The sequence below is a fragment of the Cebidichthys violaceus genome, unplaced genomic scaffold (assembly GCF_023349555.1).
Source record: "Cebidichthys violaceus isolate CVI_PGR_0920_01 unplaced genomic scaffold, fCebVio1.0.p SCAF_10, whole genome shotgun sequence".
NCBI lineage: Eukaryota > Metazoa > Chordata > Actinopteri > Perciformes > Stichaeidae > Cebidichthys > Cebidichthys violaceus.
The window spans coordinates 3398521-3421250 of record NW_027176263.1 but is presented as its reverse complement, the minus strand read 5'-3'; the positions used below and the strand labels follow the sequence as shown (position 1 = coordinate 3421250).

Sequence of the window (22730 nt, the reverse complement as noted above, 5' to 3'; positions counted from 1 at the left end):
AACTGAAGAGCCCATAGTCCAAATCATTTAAAACAGTAAACCAAAGTATGTAGAGAGGGGCGTCCACATATTTCTGTTTTTTAGTGATGATTCAGAGTGTTGCATATCCATCTGCAGCACTTCTAGACTCCATCACTGTGTCTAGAGTAGTCCTCCAGGCACTCATCGTTCTTCCATTTCATTTGTCTCCATATCGTGGCCTGAATTGACCCAAGCTTTATAATTAGCTGTCTGCTGTGCTCTGGTCCTCTAGGTACAGTATGCATTTGCACTGAGGAATGAGAAAGTTTAATACATCTGTCTCACACTCTTTATTTGCTCAGTTTTAGTATGAGATTTACAGTGGAGCCTGTAAATGTGACAGCTTGCTATTCCAATTGAAAAGTAAAAAAAAACAAAACTATTAAGTTAGTCTCATGGCACGCAATTCAACGCCATCAGTCTACTCCACTGCATGAATATGAAAGATAGTGGGACCATGGGATAATGATGCAGATGCAACAAGCAAAGGTGATGGCTAGTGGATGAATGCTGACAGCTTGGATTATTAGTGTTCATTCCCATGACAGTCCAATGAGACGAAAACACAATTTCAATACATTTTTTTCTACTTTTTTTTTAAAGTATTTTTGCAACCTGTAATCTGATTTTGTGGTAAAAGTGGTGATAGTGTATACGTTTATAAGCATTTATACAATTTGAGTGTACAGCGCACAATTCTATTGTTTAACATGATGGACATCATTTCTGTTGCTTACAATAACATTTCACACAACTACGACAAGTACAGTCAGTCAAAGTTGGGTTTGATTGCTTTTATTTCTTGACACTTTCGATGTCTTTTTGGTGATGTCGTAGTGTAAGGGATTGCTTTTTGAATTTAACATTTATTAAACAGTTAGGACATTAAAACTTCTTTACTTTGAAGGTTAGGGGGTTGACTTGTTCAAGGTCTTACCGTGAGTAGATGGAGGGTTGATATCAGTTTTGCCTCTGTCTTCAGTTGGCAGACTGGTCCTGCTAGCTTGACATGGGACTGTGTGGGAAGGTAGCTAGTCTCTACTAAAACAGAAGAAATGGAACACCTGGTCATTTCAAAGTTGAATGTTGTGTTTTCTATGCTGGCTTGTTAACAAATATCCGATGTGTGGATGTAGAAGATTTGGAGTTGTTTGAAGGTACTTCTTTTTACAGACCTATCCTCAGTGAAGAAAGTGAAGTCATGAGGGATACATCTAATTACTTTTGCTGTTGAGAAATTAGTAAAGTCACTAACTTGTAATTTGTAGTGAATCATTCATGACATTTGTCAAGTAACTTGCCCAACACTTATAATTACTGCTGATTGAAAATGATGCACACAACTGCAAAAATAAGGAGTTGTAAGAATATCTAAATTATCCTTTGGAACTACCATGTGGAGTTTGAACATTTTGTACTTTGACGGACCCCTAGTGATATTGTCTTAAAACAAACAAACAAAATACTATTTGTCAGACCATAATGCATGCTGCTTCCAGGATTGCCTCATTTATCTACAAACAAAAGCATATCATCAGAATGATTTGAAAAATGTTACAATCACATACAAAATATAGAAACCATTGAAAGTAAATGCTCTATAACATCATCACAGAACATAATCCAGGGTTTGCAGAATGGTAATATATATGGCTGGTGAATGAGTTGCACTGAGGCAAAGAAGATACAGTAGCTTGAGCATGGATATTTGGTGTGCATTTATTCAGTTTTCAGTTTCTTTTGTCCTCTCATGCATATCTTCACGGGTATGTATTCTGTATTGTCCTAGCAAGTTTTCAGTTTTATAATTCTGCCCAGGGAGTAATGTGTCCGGATTTACAGAACAATATATCTTCATATAGGCCCGTGCATGTAACATATAGTGACTTTGACACATAGAAACCAAAATCATTTCTCACATCACGCCATGCTGGGCAGTGTAGATTTTTGATTAACAGCTGTAATCGAACTTGAGCCCATCTTTCTGAACCATTTCCCCTTGGCTGTCCAAAAAAAGAATCACGTTGGATTTCGAGCTGTCTCAGACTTCAAAAGGCGTGAGATGGGAAAGAAGCGAGGAAGTGCAAGTGGAGGCACATAGACAGAGAGAGGGTTGGGCATGGTGGTGGGAATGTACTTGAAAGGAAGACAAACAGACCAAGAAGGAGACAAAGAAGAGAAACTTGTGGTGTGGTGTACGTGTGTGTGGTGGGAAGAAAAGCGTTGTTGTTGGCAAGCAATTGCCTGCCAATATACCCTAAAAAGTGATGGAGCAGAAGACACAACACACAAGTTCTAAAGTCCTATTTTGTTAAAAAAAAAAAAAAAAGGGTTTCAGTAGTATTGACTTTCCTTTCAGTCTGTGAGGAAAGCCTACAGGAACCCCAATGAGTCCTAGTTAGCCAACACAGCAGATGTATAAATGTGGGACAAAATCTATAATGGGGAAGACGTTTCTTTCCTCTGGCTTCTCCCTTGTCAGCATAAAATGTAACACGACAGTAAAGAATACAACCATTACTTGTTTATGATGTTGGAGCAGGGAAGATTCTTCATCAGTTGTCATTCCAAACACGTACTGGTTCCTTTTAATTTGCCATGTTATACTGCTATAAATCTGCCCCAACATCATCCTAATGCTAACAAGGAGAGAAGGGATTTGGATGAACTCGTTGCCATGCTGTTTTTTTTGTATCACTTTTCTAATCTAATCTATTCCTGTTGTTGTTTGCCATCTACTCTTACTGGAACTAACTTGAATAAGACTACCACTTGATTTTTAATCATGCATATATTCCTCCCACAATAATGTCCAAGCAGTATTTGTGAACATAAAAGATGTCCTAAAGCTAGAAACCAGAGAACCAAGATTGTGTCCATAAAATGATGTCTTACTGAGACTGTTCCGCAGATAACAGAGGTCACTTTGTAGATTCAGGGAATGCTTTGCCTCAACTTTAACATAAAAAAATGTGATTTATACAAACTGTAAATGAGCTGCCGCAGTACTGTGCAGTACAACTTGTTCTCAGACAGAAATATCATCCTTATACTGTAGTAACTGGCACCAGACGAGCATAGTTACCTTGTTTCTCCTCACCAATCCCTTCTTAATTTCACTCTTCAATATACTGTAATGCAATTATGCAAAGCTTCACTTTCTCTGGCCGGTCTCATTATACACAAGTATTGCTTTAAAGATTCCTCCCTCCGTTTGTCTGTATGACGTTAGAAATGGGCTCCACTGGGAAGATGAAATGTATGACTGTCTTCGTGGATGTCTCCCATGGGGGAAAACACCCCCATGGGAGACGTCCATGCTGAAGACACAGCAGTTAGTGGCATATGCTAACAACCGGGCAAAGGGTCAAAAGAGTTGAAATGTTCATTTGCGCAAGTCAAACTGCCCTTCTGCCTAACATTGCTGGTATTTCCCTTTAAGAGACAGATCTGGTATTTTCAAAGTGGGTCAAAGAATTTCTGCTTGATAACAGATGGTGTCTGCTCTCCAGTATCAATAAACAAACAAGTTCATTAGAAATGAACAGAGCAGCTTCATAATTGTGTTAATATATCTGTTGTCATATTGTAGTGACATATTTGAGCTAAATAGATTCAAAAACATTATTTTAAAGCCACATACGGGCACACACATGCACTCACATAAGCGGTTTAATAGAATAATTCATTCTTTAATGAATTAGTTAATTTTGCCTTACATAATAACCCTACTTAGGGTTTACTTGCCTTTTCCAGCATACATTTGGCCCATGACAGGAAACCAGCCTGCAAAGGTTGTCAGTCCAGCTCATGGTTGACAGAGACAGACAGTCATACTCACATTCCTGCTTAGGTGTGTCGATTTTAGGAATGAATTTTACCCAGCTTGCATGTTGGAGGAGAGAACATGCAAACGCAATACTGTAGAGAAACAAACTTCCAATTGTGTAGAGGAGAAATGAGGTAATCACTCAGGCACCCCTTGTTAAGGAATCATTTTGTTTTTTTACAATGTGAATCCTATTTTGTTGTTTTTGCTGAGATCAATCAAACACGGTGACATAACAGAAGAAAAAGCGGTCAGATGATCAGGTTTTAAACAAACTTTAAGCGAATTTGTTTGGAATAGAAAATGAAAGGGAACTGCAACAATTAGCACCCAAAGTGTACATTATCAGACCTGAGACCACAGTTTTTGTGTGCAATCCTCACCCCTGTCTTTTAGAAATGATATGTGTACACTAATTATTATACGTTTTGAAAAGAAATGTAACAGCTGCCTGGATTTTGACCCCTGCAGTGTTCATTCTGGCACCTGCTTTTGATTTGGTCTTTCTTTTCACACAAATGTAAAAATGTATATTAGTTTTAGTCAACAAAAACTGAAAATGTGTATAACTTTCCTCAGGGAAATGTTGTCCCCCTCTTTGCCATGGACATTTAATTCATGTCTTCTAAGCATTTTGTGGCTCCAGCTCTGGCCATCTTTGTTGTGTTGTACTGTTACTATGGTTATACGTGTAACTCTCGTCTATCGTTCTTCCCTACCCTCAGGGAAGCCTTGGGAGTGCCTAAACATGACCATATATAATGTTTATTATGCTTCGTTGCTAATAGTGGATTTTATATTGCAAGAACACAGATTGCCCTGTAGGGAAAACTAACGACATACATTATCAGTGAACATTTGACTGATATTCTCAGTTTCTTTGCCAATACGTACATTAACATAATTTCTTCATTTTAATGATAGAAAAAATATTTTGGGTAACATCACATTTCTTACCTTTTTGCTGTTGCTTTATTAGGTGTATATAAATGCAAATTCAAGGTCAGGATTGCAAAGAGGGACATTCTGGGAGTACTCACTTAGTATTTTATCTCCAAAGAATAGTGTACAATGTACCTGAACTGTCGGCTTACAACCTGATCATCTAACTACTCGTGTTTTCCTTCCCATCTTGTACTAATGTCTCCCTGTTCCCAGAAACCACAGTTACTTTGGTGTGTACAATGTTATCATAACAGATACAATAGTCAATTATGACAATCCAAGTAGTAATAAACTGAAAATATTCTTTAAATAATATGAATCAAGTTAAAGAATATGGATGAAGGAACAGAAACTATAACTGACCCAGAACATCTGAGAAAATCCTGCAAACTGTTACTAAAGATGAGCTGCAGCTGTGGGAGATCAAGCAAATTGTATTGATATCTCGACAGGCTCGTCCCTGTGTTCATGTACAGGGAAAAGGCTCAAGAACAAAGACATCAAAGAGATAATAGTAATCCAGTGATTCACCAATGAGCAGCGTTGTATTTTCAGTGACAGGGTCAGTTTATTATGGTGGCAAACTGTCCTAAACTACTCCCACTGTGATTTTAAAATGCCTTTCTTTCATGGAGACGATGAAGGAGGTACAAAATAAGTGTTGCCATCTGCAATAAAAGAGAGTTTCTCCTTTTAATGGCATGGGTATAGCCGAGTGGAGTGTGCACCTTGCTGTTCATCTCCTCCATGCGAGTGTGAGCTGTCTGGGTGATGGCCATTATGGTTCCTGCTACTGCCTATGCGTCTGCTCCGCCGGGATCACTGAAGTGTTGGAACTAACAAGCTTGGGATGCAGACAGCGGATGCACAAATGGGATTTTGTCCTGAAAGCTTTAGAGTTTGCTCCCTGTCTTCAGTAGAAACAGGAGAGAGGATGGTACTGTTAGCAGGGACTGTCTAAGTTATGCGCCACCAGAATGAGATGATTACATCTGATAATCTTGCTAATGATCTACACTGGGGAAGAGAGCACATAAAAATGAATGAGCTACACCGATGTACACAGTTTTCAGTCTCACCCTCTCATCTCTCTTTTTCTCTTATTCCCTTTCACTGTGGTTCAGATTTATGCAGAATCTGAGATTCTCCACCCAGGAATATGCAATATTCCTTGTCATAGTTTAAGCACACGCAGGATGTGGGGCATATAGACGCGCACACTAGGACACATTAAAACTCTTTCCCCCAGATATTTCTTTACATATTAACACAGGCCTCTTTTTTTCTCTCACACACACACACACACACACACACACACACACACACACACACACACACACACACACACACACACACACACACACGCACAAAGACACAAACATGCCGAAATCTGCACAATGCTTTCCCGGCCCAAGGTTAGTACAGATTAAAAGACGTGTCATTGATGGAAGAGGCTCCTCCTCCCTCCCCGGCCTGTCACAGTGTGTTTGGGAACAACCCACTTCATTTTAGCAGCATAATGGGTAAACAGAGTGTGATCAGTCCAATTACCCCCTCACTGCAGAGGCGTTCTGGCGGGAATGGCCTGTAGAGAGAGGGAGCTGTCTGGCGTGCGGCGGAGTTGCAACAGTAGCACCTGCTGCCCAGAGCCCTCACTTGTATGAATCTCAATTTGTTTGTACAGCCTTGCCAAAAAAACAGTGACCAAGAAGTGATCCCTCTGAGGAGGATGGCAGTACTGGCTAGCCTTCTGATTGCTGTTTTCACTGCACTGTCTGAGGACATGTGCAAGATCAGAAGGTGCTGTTCTCAGCAATGAACTCATGTCAATGTCATTCCTTCCACTGAGTTGTTTTGTGCTTATTTCTGACTGTGCAGCATTCAAGGACGGTGCATTTTTCTTATCCCCCATACTACAGCATGTTTTACAGCTCAACATGATTTTGCAGCCGAGAGTTCATCCACAGTACAGTAACAAGCTGCAGTCCTAAACATGAATTCTGAAAATATATGTCATATGATTTTACTGGTTTTCAGACATTCATTGTTCACTATCAAATGAAGAGTAGGACAGGACAGTTGGCAGCCCAGTAATAGTCCGCTCTTCACTTTTCAAGTTTCTCTCATGACTAACAGTCAGGACTACTTGACATGTCCGCGCAAGTGTGGAAGTTTGCGCTGAATATGTGCAGGTCCTGGATTGGTTTAACCTTGACAGAAAGGAATAATTGCTCTCATATTATATGTAACATCCGCTCCTAAATTACAGCGACATATCTGGTTACATTCTACGTCCTGTTCTTGTAATCCAAATTTGTGTTTGTCGTCCTTGAAAAAGATGGAAAGCCTTCTCCCTTGTGCAGCTGTCCACTGAAGCAAGCATATCAAGGTGTGTTTCAACTCTTTATCACCGGGCATCATCGTACATTTCTGAGGGGAAAAAAAGCTTTTAAAAACCATAAAAGAAAACGACTAACGTACAATTTATGTAACAACTGACAGAGAGCCCTATCAGCAGGAAATTGGACTTGCCTTTCACAATTCATTTGGCTCCACTAATTGAAACTAATACATTTCAAATTGCATATCGATTTAGAGAAAGCTATTTTTTCTCAGATCCGCACAGTAAAAAAAAATGAATGAATAATGCAAAATGTGAAGGTGCCAGGATTAAAACAGTTGTTGAAGGCTTGCTGTTGCCTCTGTGGCAGCAAAAGTCATGAAGATCACAGCCAACATATCACAGTATGACTTCAAAGGTCCTTGTGTTTCCTGGGCTGTTGTGCAGTAGAAGGCCTGAGGTGCATTGTATTAGTGGCCTAATTAGAAAAAAGCTTAGTGTGTCACCAGAAATACAGGCACAGAAGAAAACCCCTGCACCGCTGCAGTTATGCACATGAAACGACATCAGATCACATCTGGTTCTTTGTCAGGAAGTCCAACTGAATTTGCCCAAAATGTACTCCCCGCGTGCGCACGCGCTTGCACATTTGACAGGTGAATCCGGAGGTGATTGATGCAAGTAAATTGTGTTTTCCTGTCGTTTCAGATGCAAACATTGCCACAACGGGGACACACAAGTGTTCTGCAAAGCACAAATTACTTTTCCTGTCAACCGCTCCGAGTCAATAACGTGCTGTTTCGGATAACTTTAATAGGTTTACATAAATAGAATCTAAAACGATGCAAAATAAAAAAACTCTGCCGACCCAGACGAAAAATAAAATAGTGGAATAATTTTAAAATTGCATAATTATAAAGCCTTTTCTCCCTAAATATCCCCATGAACAATGAGCTCAAATCGTTTCTGCAGTCACTCTCTGTCGGCGCGTTTGCCTGATGCGCAGCACCTCCCCAACTGGTCCCTCACTTTGACAAATTCCTGGACGTGAGCGGGTCTGCTGAATGGCTTCTTGCTCGTAAAGATGATACCCTGAATGTTTTAGAAGTTGCTTTACCTATCTTATCCCCGCTGGTAGACTATCACTTTGGAAAAACACAATGGGACTGTGGTCATTTCTGAGTTTTTCCCTCTTGGCTTTCGTGTTGCTGTACTCCTTTCACCCCAAGTTTCTGGCTCAAGCGGAAGTAAGTTCTCCAAGAGCAAATTACAGATTGTATCGCCTGGAGGTAACACCGCTGGAGGCACGTACAACCCGAAAATCAACGGAGGTTAAAGTCGAAAATAGCGCAAAAGTTTTCATCGCTTCTGAATCGGAAGCAGCCGTTGCTTTGAAACCGAACAATGGAAAGCAAGAAGGCAATGAAACACGGAGTGGACTTGGAGACGAGTCGCTGATCGGCAACAAAACGGCACCAAACTGTCACAACCGTCTAAGAATACCAGGTAAAAAGTGCGATAACATATCCGAGGACAACTATGGGCGACCTGCAACGAATATATTGTTAGAAAACACATTTTCTGAGATAAAAAAGAGGGCAAAAAGGAGTGTGCGTACAACATACACCGACAATGTGGATAGGAGTACAAGTGGAGAAGCTCAGTCAAGAGAGAGGTTTGTGGAGACTGTCCAAGGTGTTTCCAACTCCAGACCCGAGTACCGACGCCCAGGGGAGGAAGCTAGAGGCTCTAACCCGAGGCAAAGTGAGCCGCACCTGGACACTTCTACTTTTGCTCTATCGGGAGACTCGGCGCACAACCAGGCGATGGTGCACTGGTCCGGACACAACAGCAGCGTGAGTTTCAGTTTTACAAAAAACACTTCATAATATCATAACTGCTTTAGAGAACACGCTATTTTCCAACACACTTATTACAATGCAAATATATCTGAAATTCAAATTCTGAACCTTTTTTAAATAGATTTACATGCATTTGCCACATTTTTACGCACAGCCGTTTCTGCGCGCACGAGGATAATTTCTACCTCCAAACTAATTATTTCATTCTAACATAGTCTTGAATTGACCAGTACATGTTCTCTATTTACATGCATGGTCAAGTTTTTTTTGTTTTGTTATTTCTACATTTAGGTTATGACTGTAAGCGGATTGCGCGCCTGATGGATATGACCTGCAGGATTCCCTCTTGCTTTTTCAAACCTGCGTTTTAACAACGTGTTTGTCACCTGAACTTTAAATTAACAGTTAACCTCGCAGGTACATTTACCTGCCTCTGAGCTATGTGAAGGGGCAGGTATTTTGACAGCAATCACAATACATTCATTATTTATGAAATAATCAAGTAATGTCTCTCAGGAAGGTGCAGTAGCTACTAATAAGGATTGTGTCCAACCAACCTTAATGTGACGCTGATGAGACACAGTATGACCTTCTGGCAAATGAACCAGGCTTTTGTTGTTGACATTTGACTCACACTTTGTTGGCAGTTGTCTAATTGCCTGGATAAATACAGCATTGCAATATGTTTTGTTGTTGAAAAGTTGCCAAGCTTTACACTTCAAAACAGGTTGATGGAAATATGCACAGCTTAAATGAACTACAAGACACTGCAGCAACCACCCAGACCACCCCCCATCCTCACACAGACACACACAGACACACACACACACACACACACACACACACACACACACACACACACACACACACACACACACACACCATTTTACCATCACAAAGACAAAGCCATGGAGATTTTATCTCATGCAGCATGCAAAACTGTTTGCAAGCTCCAGCATTTATCAAGTACAAGGATCTAACAATTATAAACAGCCTTATACAAAACAAAGGGACTACTCTCATTTCTTTTACTGCAGGTAATTCAGATCACTTCAGTTTGCTGGGCAAACGGGGGTGTGCCAGCAACATTAATCAGAAGATTTGTGTCCCAGAACCTCTGTAAATATCCATACAATATTCAACAATAGAGATATATTTAATAGAATGGCTCATTTCAACATCTGCATGTATTTCATCTGGTTCATTTTGGTAACATATGACATAACGTTAGAAGCATTGCAGACTTTTGCCACATTGATGCATTGCTGTGGACAGTCTCTATGGAAATATACCAGAAATACATCTTGTAAAATCAGATTTGTGGGCTGTATTGTGAAATATGTTGTTGGTTTGAGATGTCTTCACCAACGATGGCCTTTCATACTGCAGGACACTGTTCACTGGATCATCACTGATGGGCTTGTCACTGCAGCCAGTCAACATTTGAGATTTATACAGTCTGAACCCCTGTCTGGGGTTCAAAAAGTATGAGTGGAACTGCAGAGTTTAAATTGATGGCATTTTATGACAGGGTGTTAGAGCTCAGACTATAATAGATGTAAATGACTGATAATAAATCCAATCTAAAAGGGACATTTGAAGGAAAATTACTTCATTCCTGTGGTCTAGGGTAGCTCTATCAAATATTCAATTCAAGACTTTGCCTGTGATCTGGCTAAGAAGTAAAATCCCACAGGGAGTGAAATGAGAAAGATGTAGAAGGTGATGGTGAGGGGGGGGGGGGGGATCTTTACAGTTCAGATTAGTTGAAGAATTTCATCGTATAAAACCTAAAATCTGTCCACGAATCAGCCCTATTATTTGATTTCTGTGATTGTCTGAGACATCAAAGCCTGGAGTCATAGCTCTACGGTCTCTGACTTTAAGAGAGATAACATTGATTGGACTCGACCATGGGGATAAAACATATACCGCACAAATTCCCTTTTAAATGGATGCTTCTTAACTACATGTAGTATTGATTGACTGCATGTTTCTCACTTTTAAAATCTGCCCTGAATGTGAATGGGGATGGGGATATAAAGATTCATGATTTGTAATGACGTGTGCCATAAATACGAGCAAAAGTGGAAATGAAACCAATTAAAAAATACAGATAAATACACTTGGCGTGGGATGCACTATATGGTAAATCAATATTTCAGTCTTTTTGCCTCACATGAGTGTTCAAGCTGTGATACGATGTTGGTTATTTTTCTAAGCAGCCTTTGCAGCACATCCTACTCTCAAGGGATGCAGAGTCCCCCCTGCTACCTCCCTGAAGGCAAAAGTCTTAGTGTGCAAGCCAGCTGGTGATCAGTGAGTTATTGGCAGCCAAATGATTTTAGGCTCCTGATTGACCATTTTTGCAAGCTCCTCACAGACAGCTGACCAAACTAGGACACTGTGTTGAAGTTGAAGGCAGCTATTGAGCGTCTTTATTGACATCACGTCCCTTGAGCTTCTGCTGCTGAAATGATACTGAATGTTGGTGTAAATAAAGTCCACCTATAATGAGTATATGGGTCTGATCATCCTCAGTGGTCTGTTACTAGAAACTTGCTCTGGAAGGAGCTGGACATTGATGATGCCAGCTGTTCTTCTTGGCTTAGGGTTCAATCTTGTTGTTTATTTGTAATGTTTTGTCTGAGGTGGCGAGGGCCAAACCAGTCCGTCAGCTCTGTAAAATCTTTTCGTCTTTTTCTGATGCGACTGAATGCGAATCAGACAGGCCTCCTGGGCCGCGTTGTCCGCATGCTTAATCAGAACGAAGCGGTTATTGTTGCACATAATCTCAACGGTATAAATAGACAATATAAAAAAAAAAGGAAATGGCACGGCCCTGGGGGACACTTGTGTTTAAAACCGGTTCATTAGATAGACAGCCATTCCATTTAACATGCCAGAGCTGGTTGCATAGAAACTCCTTGATCCATAAAATCAAATGGAATGGGTTCCCAATTCACAAAGGCATTTGACCAGTTTGTGGGTCTTACAGGATGATGAAAAGTGCATTAAAAAGCTGACTCTGAGGTCTTCAGATACAACAAAGGGAAACATTTCAATGTGGTTTTGTTTTTCTGATAATGTTCCACGTTTCGCTTTCATATTCTACACACACAACCACATTTTCCTGGTTTTGCAGTTATAGTTTGGAGTAAAATCACTTTTTAAACACATGGTGTTCTGTCAAAGGGTGCTGATATGTGACCTGGTCAAACTTTTTATTTATGCACTTTTCATCTTCCTCTGGCCCCCTGGTTGCTAGCTTAGGGGATATTATCAATACTACGTTTGAGGACATTTTGAGATGTCATTGCAAATCGTTTTCCTTGTGCAGCACCTCAGCATTTAAACATGTCTATATTTCAGATAAGCTTGTTTTGTATAGTATTGTTAACACAGCATCTAATTCAACTTATGGTCTGTCAAGTGTCTAATTTTTTACCAGATATGGATTTTAAAGTGGTAGCCAATGGAAAGAAATAAAACAATGGTAAAAAAAACTTTGACTAGCCATTTTCATCCTCCACCTGCTTGTCCCCCTTGGGGTGTCAGCACCATAAGTCTGTTCATTAATCCAGCCCGTCTCAAGCCTTTAGGGGTGCACTCTCCACTGATGTGATTGTAAGATGCTGATAGAAACGGCAGCAATCCTACGTGCTATGTAAGAGATAGACTGCTGGTTAGAACCGCAAAAACAATTTCTCAGGAGCCTGGGTGGTACATTTAAAAAAAATGGCTGAAAGAAATACAAAATGTTACATGTTTTTTTGTTTCAGTGTTATTTTACGGCACACAGGATACAATTTCCCCCCTTTCAATAGAAGTAATTCGGTGAAAAATACAGTTTTTTACAACTCAAATGACATGCATGTCTGCCCCTTTTTTTCATGAATCATTTGTGCTTGGGGACCGTAATGCATCACATCAACATAGGCTCTCAGCACTTAGACTGTACTTTTGGCTCACAAAGTGCTTTTTAAACAGCAAATATAAAGGCCTGCGACCAGTATGTTCAAGCGCACTGTCGTTGCTTGATTCCTATCTGCCTCCCTATCAGTCTCAGCCTCTCTCTCTCTCTGTTTAACACACACACACACACACACACACACACACACACACACACACACACACACACACACACACACACACACACGCGCACACACATGCACACACTTATTTCAATTTTAATCAAAGTGACAAAGCGGGTGCAGAATCATATTCGACAGGTTTGCATTTGATTAATTACTTTAATAACTGTTGCAGTGTGGTAGACACATACTTTAACTGTGATTAGGTTATGAAAACAAATTTATGCATTTTCTGATTGGGAAAATCACAAATTTCAAATTCAAATCGGGTGATGACCTCTTTATTAATCATCACAGAGATAGAGTTAACACAAACTACGGCACTTAATGGAATACGTTTTTATGCTTAAAGGACCTGACTGATTTTGTCCTGTTCTTCAGTATCATTGCTTCTTATATGAGGTGAACTAAGTTTGGTAACATTAAACCTTGAGATTTGCAGGGCCTTGAAGCAGCATTTTGCCTCAAGCCACAGCATTTACTAATATATTTAAATATTACAGGGATTGCTCAGAGAAATGTTTTTTCCAATCTAGTGGGATAGAAAATAATCAACCTAAAGCACCACACACACACACACACACACACACACACACACACACACACACACACACACACACACACACACTGAGCAATCAATGGAGATGATGGAAAACTTCCAAACACAAAATTACACATTTACAAAATGGCCTACTCACTCAATTGGTATCCTGGAACAAATCCTCTGAAATGAAAAAAATAAATAAAAAATGACTTAGAGTTAAAATCTGAATATATATTAGAAAATGTTAATATTGAACGTATCTGCAAAATGTTCACTGATAACATTTTTAAATTATGTTTCTACAATTGCGATCATAGCCTGAGCCAACTTTTGAATGGTTATATTTTTGCACTCAAAACACCTAATGGTGGTGGTATTGGTTAAATAAAGTAAACATGTCACTTTAACTTCATTAACATTAACATGAATACCAGTTTGGCATCACTGATGCCCTCTAACTTCACCACCTTCCTGTCACTTTAATTCAGCCCAAGAACATAGTTTGTTGCCTGGAAAAGACGTTCCTACTGAACAGAATCCTGGCAGCATTTATGTTCCTCTAAATGTAGCTGGTCAAACAAATAAGCTGCATATGATCTTACTTTTAGGATTTATAGAAACGCAAATCTGAATTTTGACTTGACCTTAAAGAGAAGGCAGTCTCTAACTCTACATATTATGAAAAATGCAAATCAGTGGTGGGAGGGTGGGAAGACAAAACAAGGAATTGTGGGACACATTTAGCTCATGATCTCAGTCTCACTGCACTTTTTGCAATGAAGGGGGTCTTTTAAGGTGGAGTGCTTCTCTCTTCCAAAACCTCAATTTGGACCCACTACCGCCTTTGGCTCCAGCTCAGACCCCCACTGGCAGAAGCCAGGCCATTATGAGCCAAATCTGTGAAAGAATATAAGAGACTGAAGGAAATGCCTGCAAGTTGTAAAGTTGCTCAAAGTAAAAGCTAACTAGTGTTCAAATTGATCAAAAATCTGTTCATTTTCCAAAGATTTTATATTAACATATTTCGCACTGGTAAATTTCCAATTTCTGTTGTATTCCATGGCCTAATGAATAACAGGATTACACACAAAAGGAAGTGTAGTCATGCTACTTTACCTTCATCTGCTGAACAATAAATATGAGCAAACAAGAGTGCCACAGAACAAAAAAACCTTTAAGAGTAAAATGCTAATGTTGTGTTTTTGTCTCTCCACGCCGCTTACAATGCATCAAATTAATTTGAAATTGCACGGGATGTGACTAAAACTTTGTCAAATGTGTCAAAACATTTAAATGACTTCTAAAATTGCCATCACATTTGTCCTTGAACACTGTGTTCCTTGTTTTTCACCTTTTTTATAAACCACAGTGTATTGTGCCGTAACGTCAACATTAAAACACAAAGAATAAAAAAAACTTGGCGTATATTTCTATACTTAGTCCATTAAACATACTTCATTTACTTTGTACTCGTGTCCCACTAATAGCAAAAACAGCAAAGAGACATAACATGCACAAAACATCTTCTCACAATAGAGCTATGCTAAAAGTGAATCCCTTTTCCATTCAGCCCATTTCATTAATTTCCCCCCATAGTGGATTGAATTGATTGCTGAAACTTGCATTAGGGCTATATAACCGGAGCTCAGGAGTCAGGAGGATAAGCAAACATACAGACAGCACACTAATGCACAAGGGACATTTTGCGTTCACTTGATGAAAGCAGCATCCCCAGAGTATGTTTTCGCCCACAAAAGTACAAACAATCAATTTGGTCCACAGATAAGATGAGGACAGAGTAAGGCCTCTCTTCGACCGCACCATTTCTCTTGAAAGACGCTTGTCTTTTCTGCTAAGTGCTCTACTTTGGAGGCATCGTCACTGAGCCACAATCAAGATGTTGTGTTTATATCCCTCCACCCTCTTGCAGTTGCTCTTGATTTTGCCCTCGTCGCTGTCAAGCCTTAAAGAAATTTATGCAAATTTGCAACTAATACTGTATTTCTTTTCTCTGCAGGTGTTTGCATCAGATAATTTCTAATGGATGCATGAATATATTAATCTTTAATCTTAAGAGACACAAAAGGAATTTACAATTTATGTCTTTGGAGTTGGATGTGTTGTGACACTTAAGTTTTGAGCTAATTTTGATACACCAATTACTTTCAACACGAGTAGTTTTTTAAGTGTGTTTTTGTCTCAACAAAGGCCCTAAAATGATATTCTTTCTTGTGTTCTTTTCCCCTCATATCACAAGAAAAGTGATAACACACTCACTGTGCAAGATCTAGGATGTTGATTAGCTATTTGACTTAAAAAAAACAGTGTTTGTCAAATTACTCAAACGACTCTTTGTTGCACACTGTTTCTGTTTGATTTCTCTTAATGGAGTTGGGAATGTAATGAGCTTAACAACACATGAAACAGGTTTTATTTTTGTGTCCTCAGAATTGCAACAGGCCAGTGAAATGCAGTGTAGTGAGTTGAACAAAGGAGTTCAAGCCTGCTCCTCTCACATCGATATGCCAGCTGTGGTGTCTGATAATGACCAGGATGTGTTAGGGGGCCCCCATGGATCTGCATTATTTGGTAGACTTTACTCTTCCATCTATGTTTTTGACCGTGCTTCCTCGTCCAGATTAATTATTCTGCTTCTAAAGTAGTAATGGCGAAATGGCAAAATAGAGTCAATTTTGGGGTAATCTATGCAATGACACAGGTATATAAAAAAATATGTAAAAGCTGAGCATCACCCCAGACTAGCCTATTACAGACTCCATTTGCACTCAAAAACAGCCTTTGTGTATTTTTTTAAAAGTCTGTAGGACTCTTAGGATCGATTGTGATCATCTGTGCTTTTATGATTATGTCTTAACAATTGTATTGACTGCTGTCATTTAATTAGTTTTACATTTCCTTTTCAATCTGATCTCATTTTTTTTGATTACCTTCCCGTCTGTGTTATAGCCCGACTGACAATGAATTTCTGAGGCAGATATAGTTACAGATATTTGTTAGTTAAAACAAACAAAAAACGATGGTATATGGGAAATCTTTTTAAACATAAACACAGACACACACACACAAACACACACACACACGCACAATATAAACAACCTTGATACGGATCCGTTTGATTCATTTTTATAAGTCGCAATAACTGATATTTTTGACCACATTATAATATAGAAATGTGAATTATGGCATTAAAAATTGTATGCACAATACACAGTAAACAGGATAATTTAGAAGTGTAGAAATTAACTTGTCAGTGCTTTCGGGTGGACATCTAAATTAGCTCAAACGTAATTTGACATTTCTGTACTACAATTTCATGTTACTTATCGATTTAACATATACACCTTACCGATATATCTGTTGTATGCTAATATTGGCTTATGTATCGGTCTTGCTTTGGTCTATGTTACAAGTTGTGTAACTTGTATTTTGTATGTACTGTGTGCCGCTGCTGCTATTGTTGCCATGTTGCACTTTTTTTTTTTGTCTCAGTGAGGCACTTTTCTGGTTAAATAAAGTTATTATTATCATAAATTATTATAAATGATAAAAAATAGTTTAAAAATAGAAAAACACAAAATTGCACAAAAATATACACACATGCACCAACACACACTCCAGGTAAATAAAAGAGTGTCTGCTCTCAAGGTTTGTCAGATTATGTTTTAATTCAATGTTTTGAATTACACACCTTTACTCTGTTTTATCAAAAACTGACCCCCAGACAGCTGACAGAGAAAGATGGCATATTTGGTTAAACGCCAGCTTATAAAAGCTTATATTTAAGACATGATTTAATTAGGGTTGACACATTTCAGTGAGTTGTCAGGCATTTTGATGTTTTGGTTACACTCAGAGGAGGTAAATAGACAAGGGTTACTCCTGTGAGATGGCTCTGTGTATGGATGTGTTTTCCCCGTAGTACAATATACAAAAGATTTTGTGTATTCATGAGAATGTAAATGTGTGTCATTTCAGTGGTGAACTTTTCCCGAGATAGTAAGGGTAAATAAAATGGATATATGTGTCAATGCTTCTCTGAGCATGAGCCTTTAGCCGTGTTATTACAAAGAGCCTTACATCACTCACTGTTATCAACTTTGGGGGTCCCTTGGAAATTAATTTGGATCTTTCAGTTGGCCCCTCCGGCTAGGTTCAAAAACACTACCAGATCTACATGAAAGTGGCTGCATTTCTTACATTTCTAAAGATTTCTCCTACATCCCGTTGTGTGTTACTCCTGAGAAGGAAAGAAACAACAATCTGGAGGTGTGATTTTCTTTTCAGTAAGAGTCCCTTTCTTCCCTTGACTACCCAATTAAACAGAAATGTTTTTTGACGGGTGCTGTCTTAATGATGCTTTACTGGGGGCAACAGGTTCCATTTGGAGCGTGGTGTTAGAAAGCACAATAAAGCTGCACTGATGTGCTGCAACAGTCTATTTCATTTTATTGATAGCCATATTGCCGGACAGTACACAGAGATGATTCATGGCTAAAATAGCGAGCTGTGTAGAAAATCCTCTGCTCACCAACATGGTGTTGAGATGCCTCTCACGTGCCACTGAAGCAAATTTGAGAGAGAAAGAGTTAATACCTTTGCATGGCCAAAGAGCTCCTGACTGTGCCTTTAATGTTTTCTGTCTACTCTATGTGCAGGTGAAATGAAGCTGGAGAACAGAAACTAAAAAAATACACAGCAAAAGAAAGAACCTGGAGAGCCTGTTTTTAAAAGGAAGAAAAAAAAAAAAAACCAAGACAGAAAGATTGAAAGAATGACAGAAAAAAAAGGAAGCAAAGAAGGGAAAGAAAGCGACAAGAATAGAACGTTAGGATAAAAGGATGACTAAACCCAACTCCTCGGAGGGAGAGAGCCAATCTGAAAAATGATTGGTTGACTTTCCTGGGGCAAAGCTCTCTTTGCTCACATCAATAAAACATAAACATGAATAAATGCACTGCTTTTGGCCTTCCAGGGTCCTTACTTAATTTCATGTATGCAAGTGAGCGATGATACGCATGGAAAATTGTATTTACCTAGAAGGCTCAAATAATTCTGGAAGCCATTTTGTGTTTGTTTGCTCCCAGTATTTACATAAAAGCAGGGCTACACCATAAACTCTTCAAATTTGCTTTTAATGCTTCTTCATTTGTCAGCTCTTCGTAGTTTCTTCGAAGGAATTTTTCAACCACAAAATGACCATTTGAATATCATTTCCTCACGGCTTGTTACCTTGAATTTATGAAGAAAACTGATTTTCTCGCATTCATCCACTGTGAATCAAAAAACTGAGAAAAGTCTTCATGAATTATAATAACTGGCTGTGTTTAACAACAGCAGAACTATATTAAAATGTGTTTACAAACTTTACAACTTGTTGTAGTATAATCCAATTCTCATGTATGCCCTACTCACTACTTCATGTATTTTCTTCACGCTACAACATTACTATTTAAAACACTTGTAATGCTGCATAGAAAGTCTCACGCTTCTCGTCCGTGCAAGTCCGAAGTGTTTTAAATTGTAAGGTTTTAGGGAAGATGCGTGTGTTTGGGAAGTTGTGCGTATGCGACTGGACAAATGAGGCTTGGATTATACTGCATGAGTTGTGTGGGAGTTTGTAAACGGATGTTATGATATAACTTTTGCTGTTGTTATATGTGGACGCCATTTCAATTCCTCAAGAATTTTCTCTTTGTTTTGGATTCTTTGTTGAAGCATGCAAGATTAACAGTCTTTCAAGGATTTAAACGGTGAGTACTTGATATACAAATGGTCATTTTGTGGGTGAAGTATTCCTTTAAATCACACATCTGATGAGCAAGTCCTATTCCGTCCCTCGGCATTTGCATGTAAAGTAATTGCTCCCTATTGACTTAAGCCACAGATACACAGCTATCAATAGTGTTGAAGACATGGGAACACACAGTCTCCAGCGATGTACTCTTGATGTGTCTACTTAGGGACAAATCAACCAAACAGTCATCTGCCTCACTAGTCTTTTGGTCCCTGAGGTAGATCTCCAGTGACCCATTTCAATGGGTCAGCTTTTGTTAATGAGCAGACAGCACAAACACGTTGACAACATTTAAGACAGAGCTCCTAATGACAGCTTGGGTGCTGAGAGGCTTTTTGTCATCAAGCGGTGCCATTTCGGGCTATTTTTAGACTCTGTTTTACATCCTCAACTAAATTCGTGAGCATTTGATTAAATTGGATCCATGTGCAAGATGGTGCAAGTGATTGAAACCCATAAAACTGTGAACATCTATTCGTTGTTCACTCAGTTAATTTGCTGTGCTGGATATTTGAATCCCTTTGGTTGGGAATGAATCGCCTCTAGTTTGACACTGATGAAATCAATTCCAGATTCAATTTACCTCGTAGTATTTATAATGTCCCATGGCACAGACTCATTGTTGTTAGCAAAAGAGTACTGAAGAGACAAACGATCAACAGTTTGGCAGAGTTTTTCTCTCGTATCTATTTTTCAAAGCAGGCAATTAGGCCTAACATCACAGCCACTTAACTAAGTCTGTACTCCAAATTGATTCAGACTCCAGCGTTGGACCTTGCAGACATGGTGCATTTAGTTATGCAAATGCTTATCTCTCTGTGTGATTGGTTAATTAACCTGTAATACAGATAGTCCCCAGCCATGCACAGTAGCCGTTGATGGCTAAATTGTGGGTCAATTGGTTTTTTAACATTTTCAAAGCAGGCTTAGAGGCATGTCTTTGTTCCGCTGAGTCTTGTGTGACTTTTCTCGGTTTAATGACTCGTTCCGTGGGTCCCATAAGGTTAATGTGTTTAAACTCACTGTAATTGAGCTTTTGACATATCTTTCAGGCCTTTTCAAAATTCGTCATATTATGCCATGTTCCTGCTCCTTGATTGTTATTATCTACCATTCCTTCTTCCGCCCTCCATGCCCTGTCCTAAACTCTCTATTGCAACCCCCCTTTCTATTCTGAGTTATGAGCGTCCCCATGGGAAGTCATTTATAATGCCATTGGAGTGACAATAATTCGTTTGCACACCATTTCACTCTGCCCTCTGTGCCTTGGCAGGCTTTTATGGGCCACATTTTGGTTTCCCCCAGAAACACATTGTCCAACCATCCTGAGAGAACAAGCAAAAGCATTTAGCCAAGACTGCAACTGGATGTCTTCCAATGAGTAAAATAAGTGACATAACATCTTCCAACAACATTTGAGGTCAACATTTGTTGGTGCTTTTGCAACTACTTTACTATTTTTAAGGTAAAAGCAAGCAGAAGGGGAGAGGGTTGTGCTCTGCAGCCAGTGACTGCATATCTTTTCATTGTTCAGTGAACAATTATGTTCAGATTTTGCTGTTATGTAGGTATTATTCCACATGAGATACAGACACAATTCTTGACAGCCCACATGGATTTTTTCTTCAGATCCTGTCACCAGCAGACTGACATCTCCTGACAACACGAGGATCACTTGTCATACTGGATAACATACTGTATGGGGCTGATATTTGTTAATAAAGGGATTTAGCAGACATGTTGTATTCATTCCACACCATTAGGTGTAGACAGGTAATGAGGAACGTATGCAAAAGATTTTTAGTGCAGACCCTGGCATGTAATTAAGCATATCTGTTACTGTTATGTTGTAGGTGATCCTGATCTTGACGAAGCTGTATGATTTCAACCTGGGCGCTGTTACTGAGAGCTCACTCTGGAGGTAAGTTTGTTTTTAATCATTGCTATTTCCCCCCTTCTATCTAAATACAAAGGTTATGGCATCATTGCAAGTATTTTATGAAAATGCAAAAGCACAGCCCTAAAAACAATAAGGATAATATATTCATAGAGAGTGCAGTGTAGTGTAAGTGTGATTTATAGTGTTCACACTTGCTAGGATATGAACAATCAAGTTACACTGGAAGCCAATATGAAGTTTGTTTTAATAAAGCAATCTGAAGTAGTTCAGAATGAAGCATCTTCTCTTTGCTTCCTTCGGTCTTATAAAAAATAATCTTTTAAAGAAAGGCCCAACCTATTTTCTGTCCATCATCAACAAAGAACATTTTTGAAAGGCTATTTTTAAAAGATAAATCGGAACACTTATCTGAAGGATTCTTTGTTTATGTCCCTTTTCCTCTGACCTAGAAACTTCCTGATAGAGTTTTTTGATTGATTGTTATCCGTAACCTTTTGTTTCATAAGCAATTGACATGCAATTGCTACTGTATAGCCATAGTAATTCCATTCAGTATGTATTGAGAGGTGAGTTACAGTGCCCTATCGGATCATAAATAAGAATGGAATTCATTAAGGATTATACCACAGAGGCCAATCCACCAATCTGATATGGCTTTTTTCTCACCTCTCCCATAGCCTGCAGAGAACTCATTTCAGACTGAAATACATGTGAAAAAGAGACCATCAGTCTGCCAAGCATAGAGTTTCAAATTAATATCTGTTTCACCAGAGGCGCCGCTAAGATTTACACCCGACTTGACACATTTTGAAATCCCATATTGTGTACAGGAGGTCTTCCATCATCAAGGTGTCTGCTTAACAATAGCACCACGAGTAAATTAGAGTGTACCTCAGGGGGTGCACGAAGGCTCTTAGTATGGGTATTAGAAAAACAGAGATTTGAATGTTATGAGAAGAAACTGGAGTAAATGATTTCTTTGATAACACAATAAATGATTTATGACTACAGCTCCGGGCCACTCTTGGTGGCAGAATGCAATGTGCAGATCAATGGTGACTTGCAGAGACTTTCTGAACACACATCAAGTCCTTTTTGTGTTTTTAGATGGCTACCCTTTCTGCTAAAGAAACGTCACAATGTAATAACATCATTTAAAAGGCTTTCTTCCACAGCCTCAATCAAAGACAGATATGCCAACTGAAAGGAGTCCTTAAACACAAACACAAATGAGTTTGAGGGGTAAGTCTTTGTAAACAATGTCAACACCAAATAGGACGATTCAGATTAATGCACAGACAATGATAGCAGACACTGGGTATCTATCCAATTATGCAGTGAAATTACATTTGGAAGCACTCAGGTAGAACTGGGAGTGT

General features: G+C 39.1%; 1 protein-coding gene across 1 annotated transcript in view; it reads left to right on the top strand.

Annotated features, from left to right (window-relative positions):
- The first annotated feature begins 8182 nt into the window (after window positions 1-8182).
- The window catches only part of sorcs3b (sortilin related VPS10 domain containing receptor 3b), a 39222-nt gene continuing 24674 nt past the window's right edge, over window positions 8183-22730 (top strand). Inside the window, exons 1-2 of the mRNA XM_068720939.1 lie at window positions 8183-8992; window positions 21305-21372. Of these exons, the coding sequence (XP_068577040.1) occupies window positions 8297-8992; window positions 21305-21372 (764 nt within the window). The 5' untranslated portion in view covers window positions 8183-8296. The remainder of the gene's footprint in view (window positions 8993-21304; window positions 21373-22730) is intronic.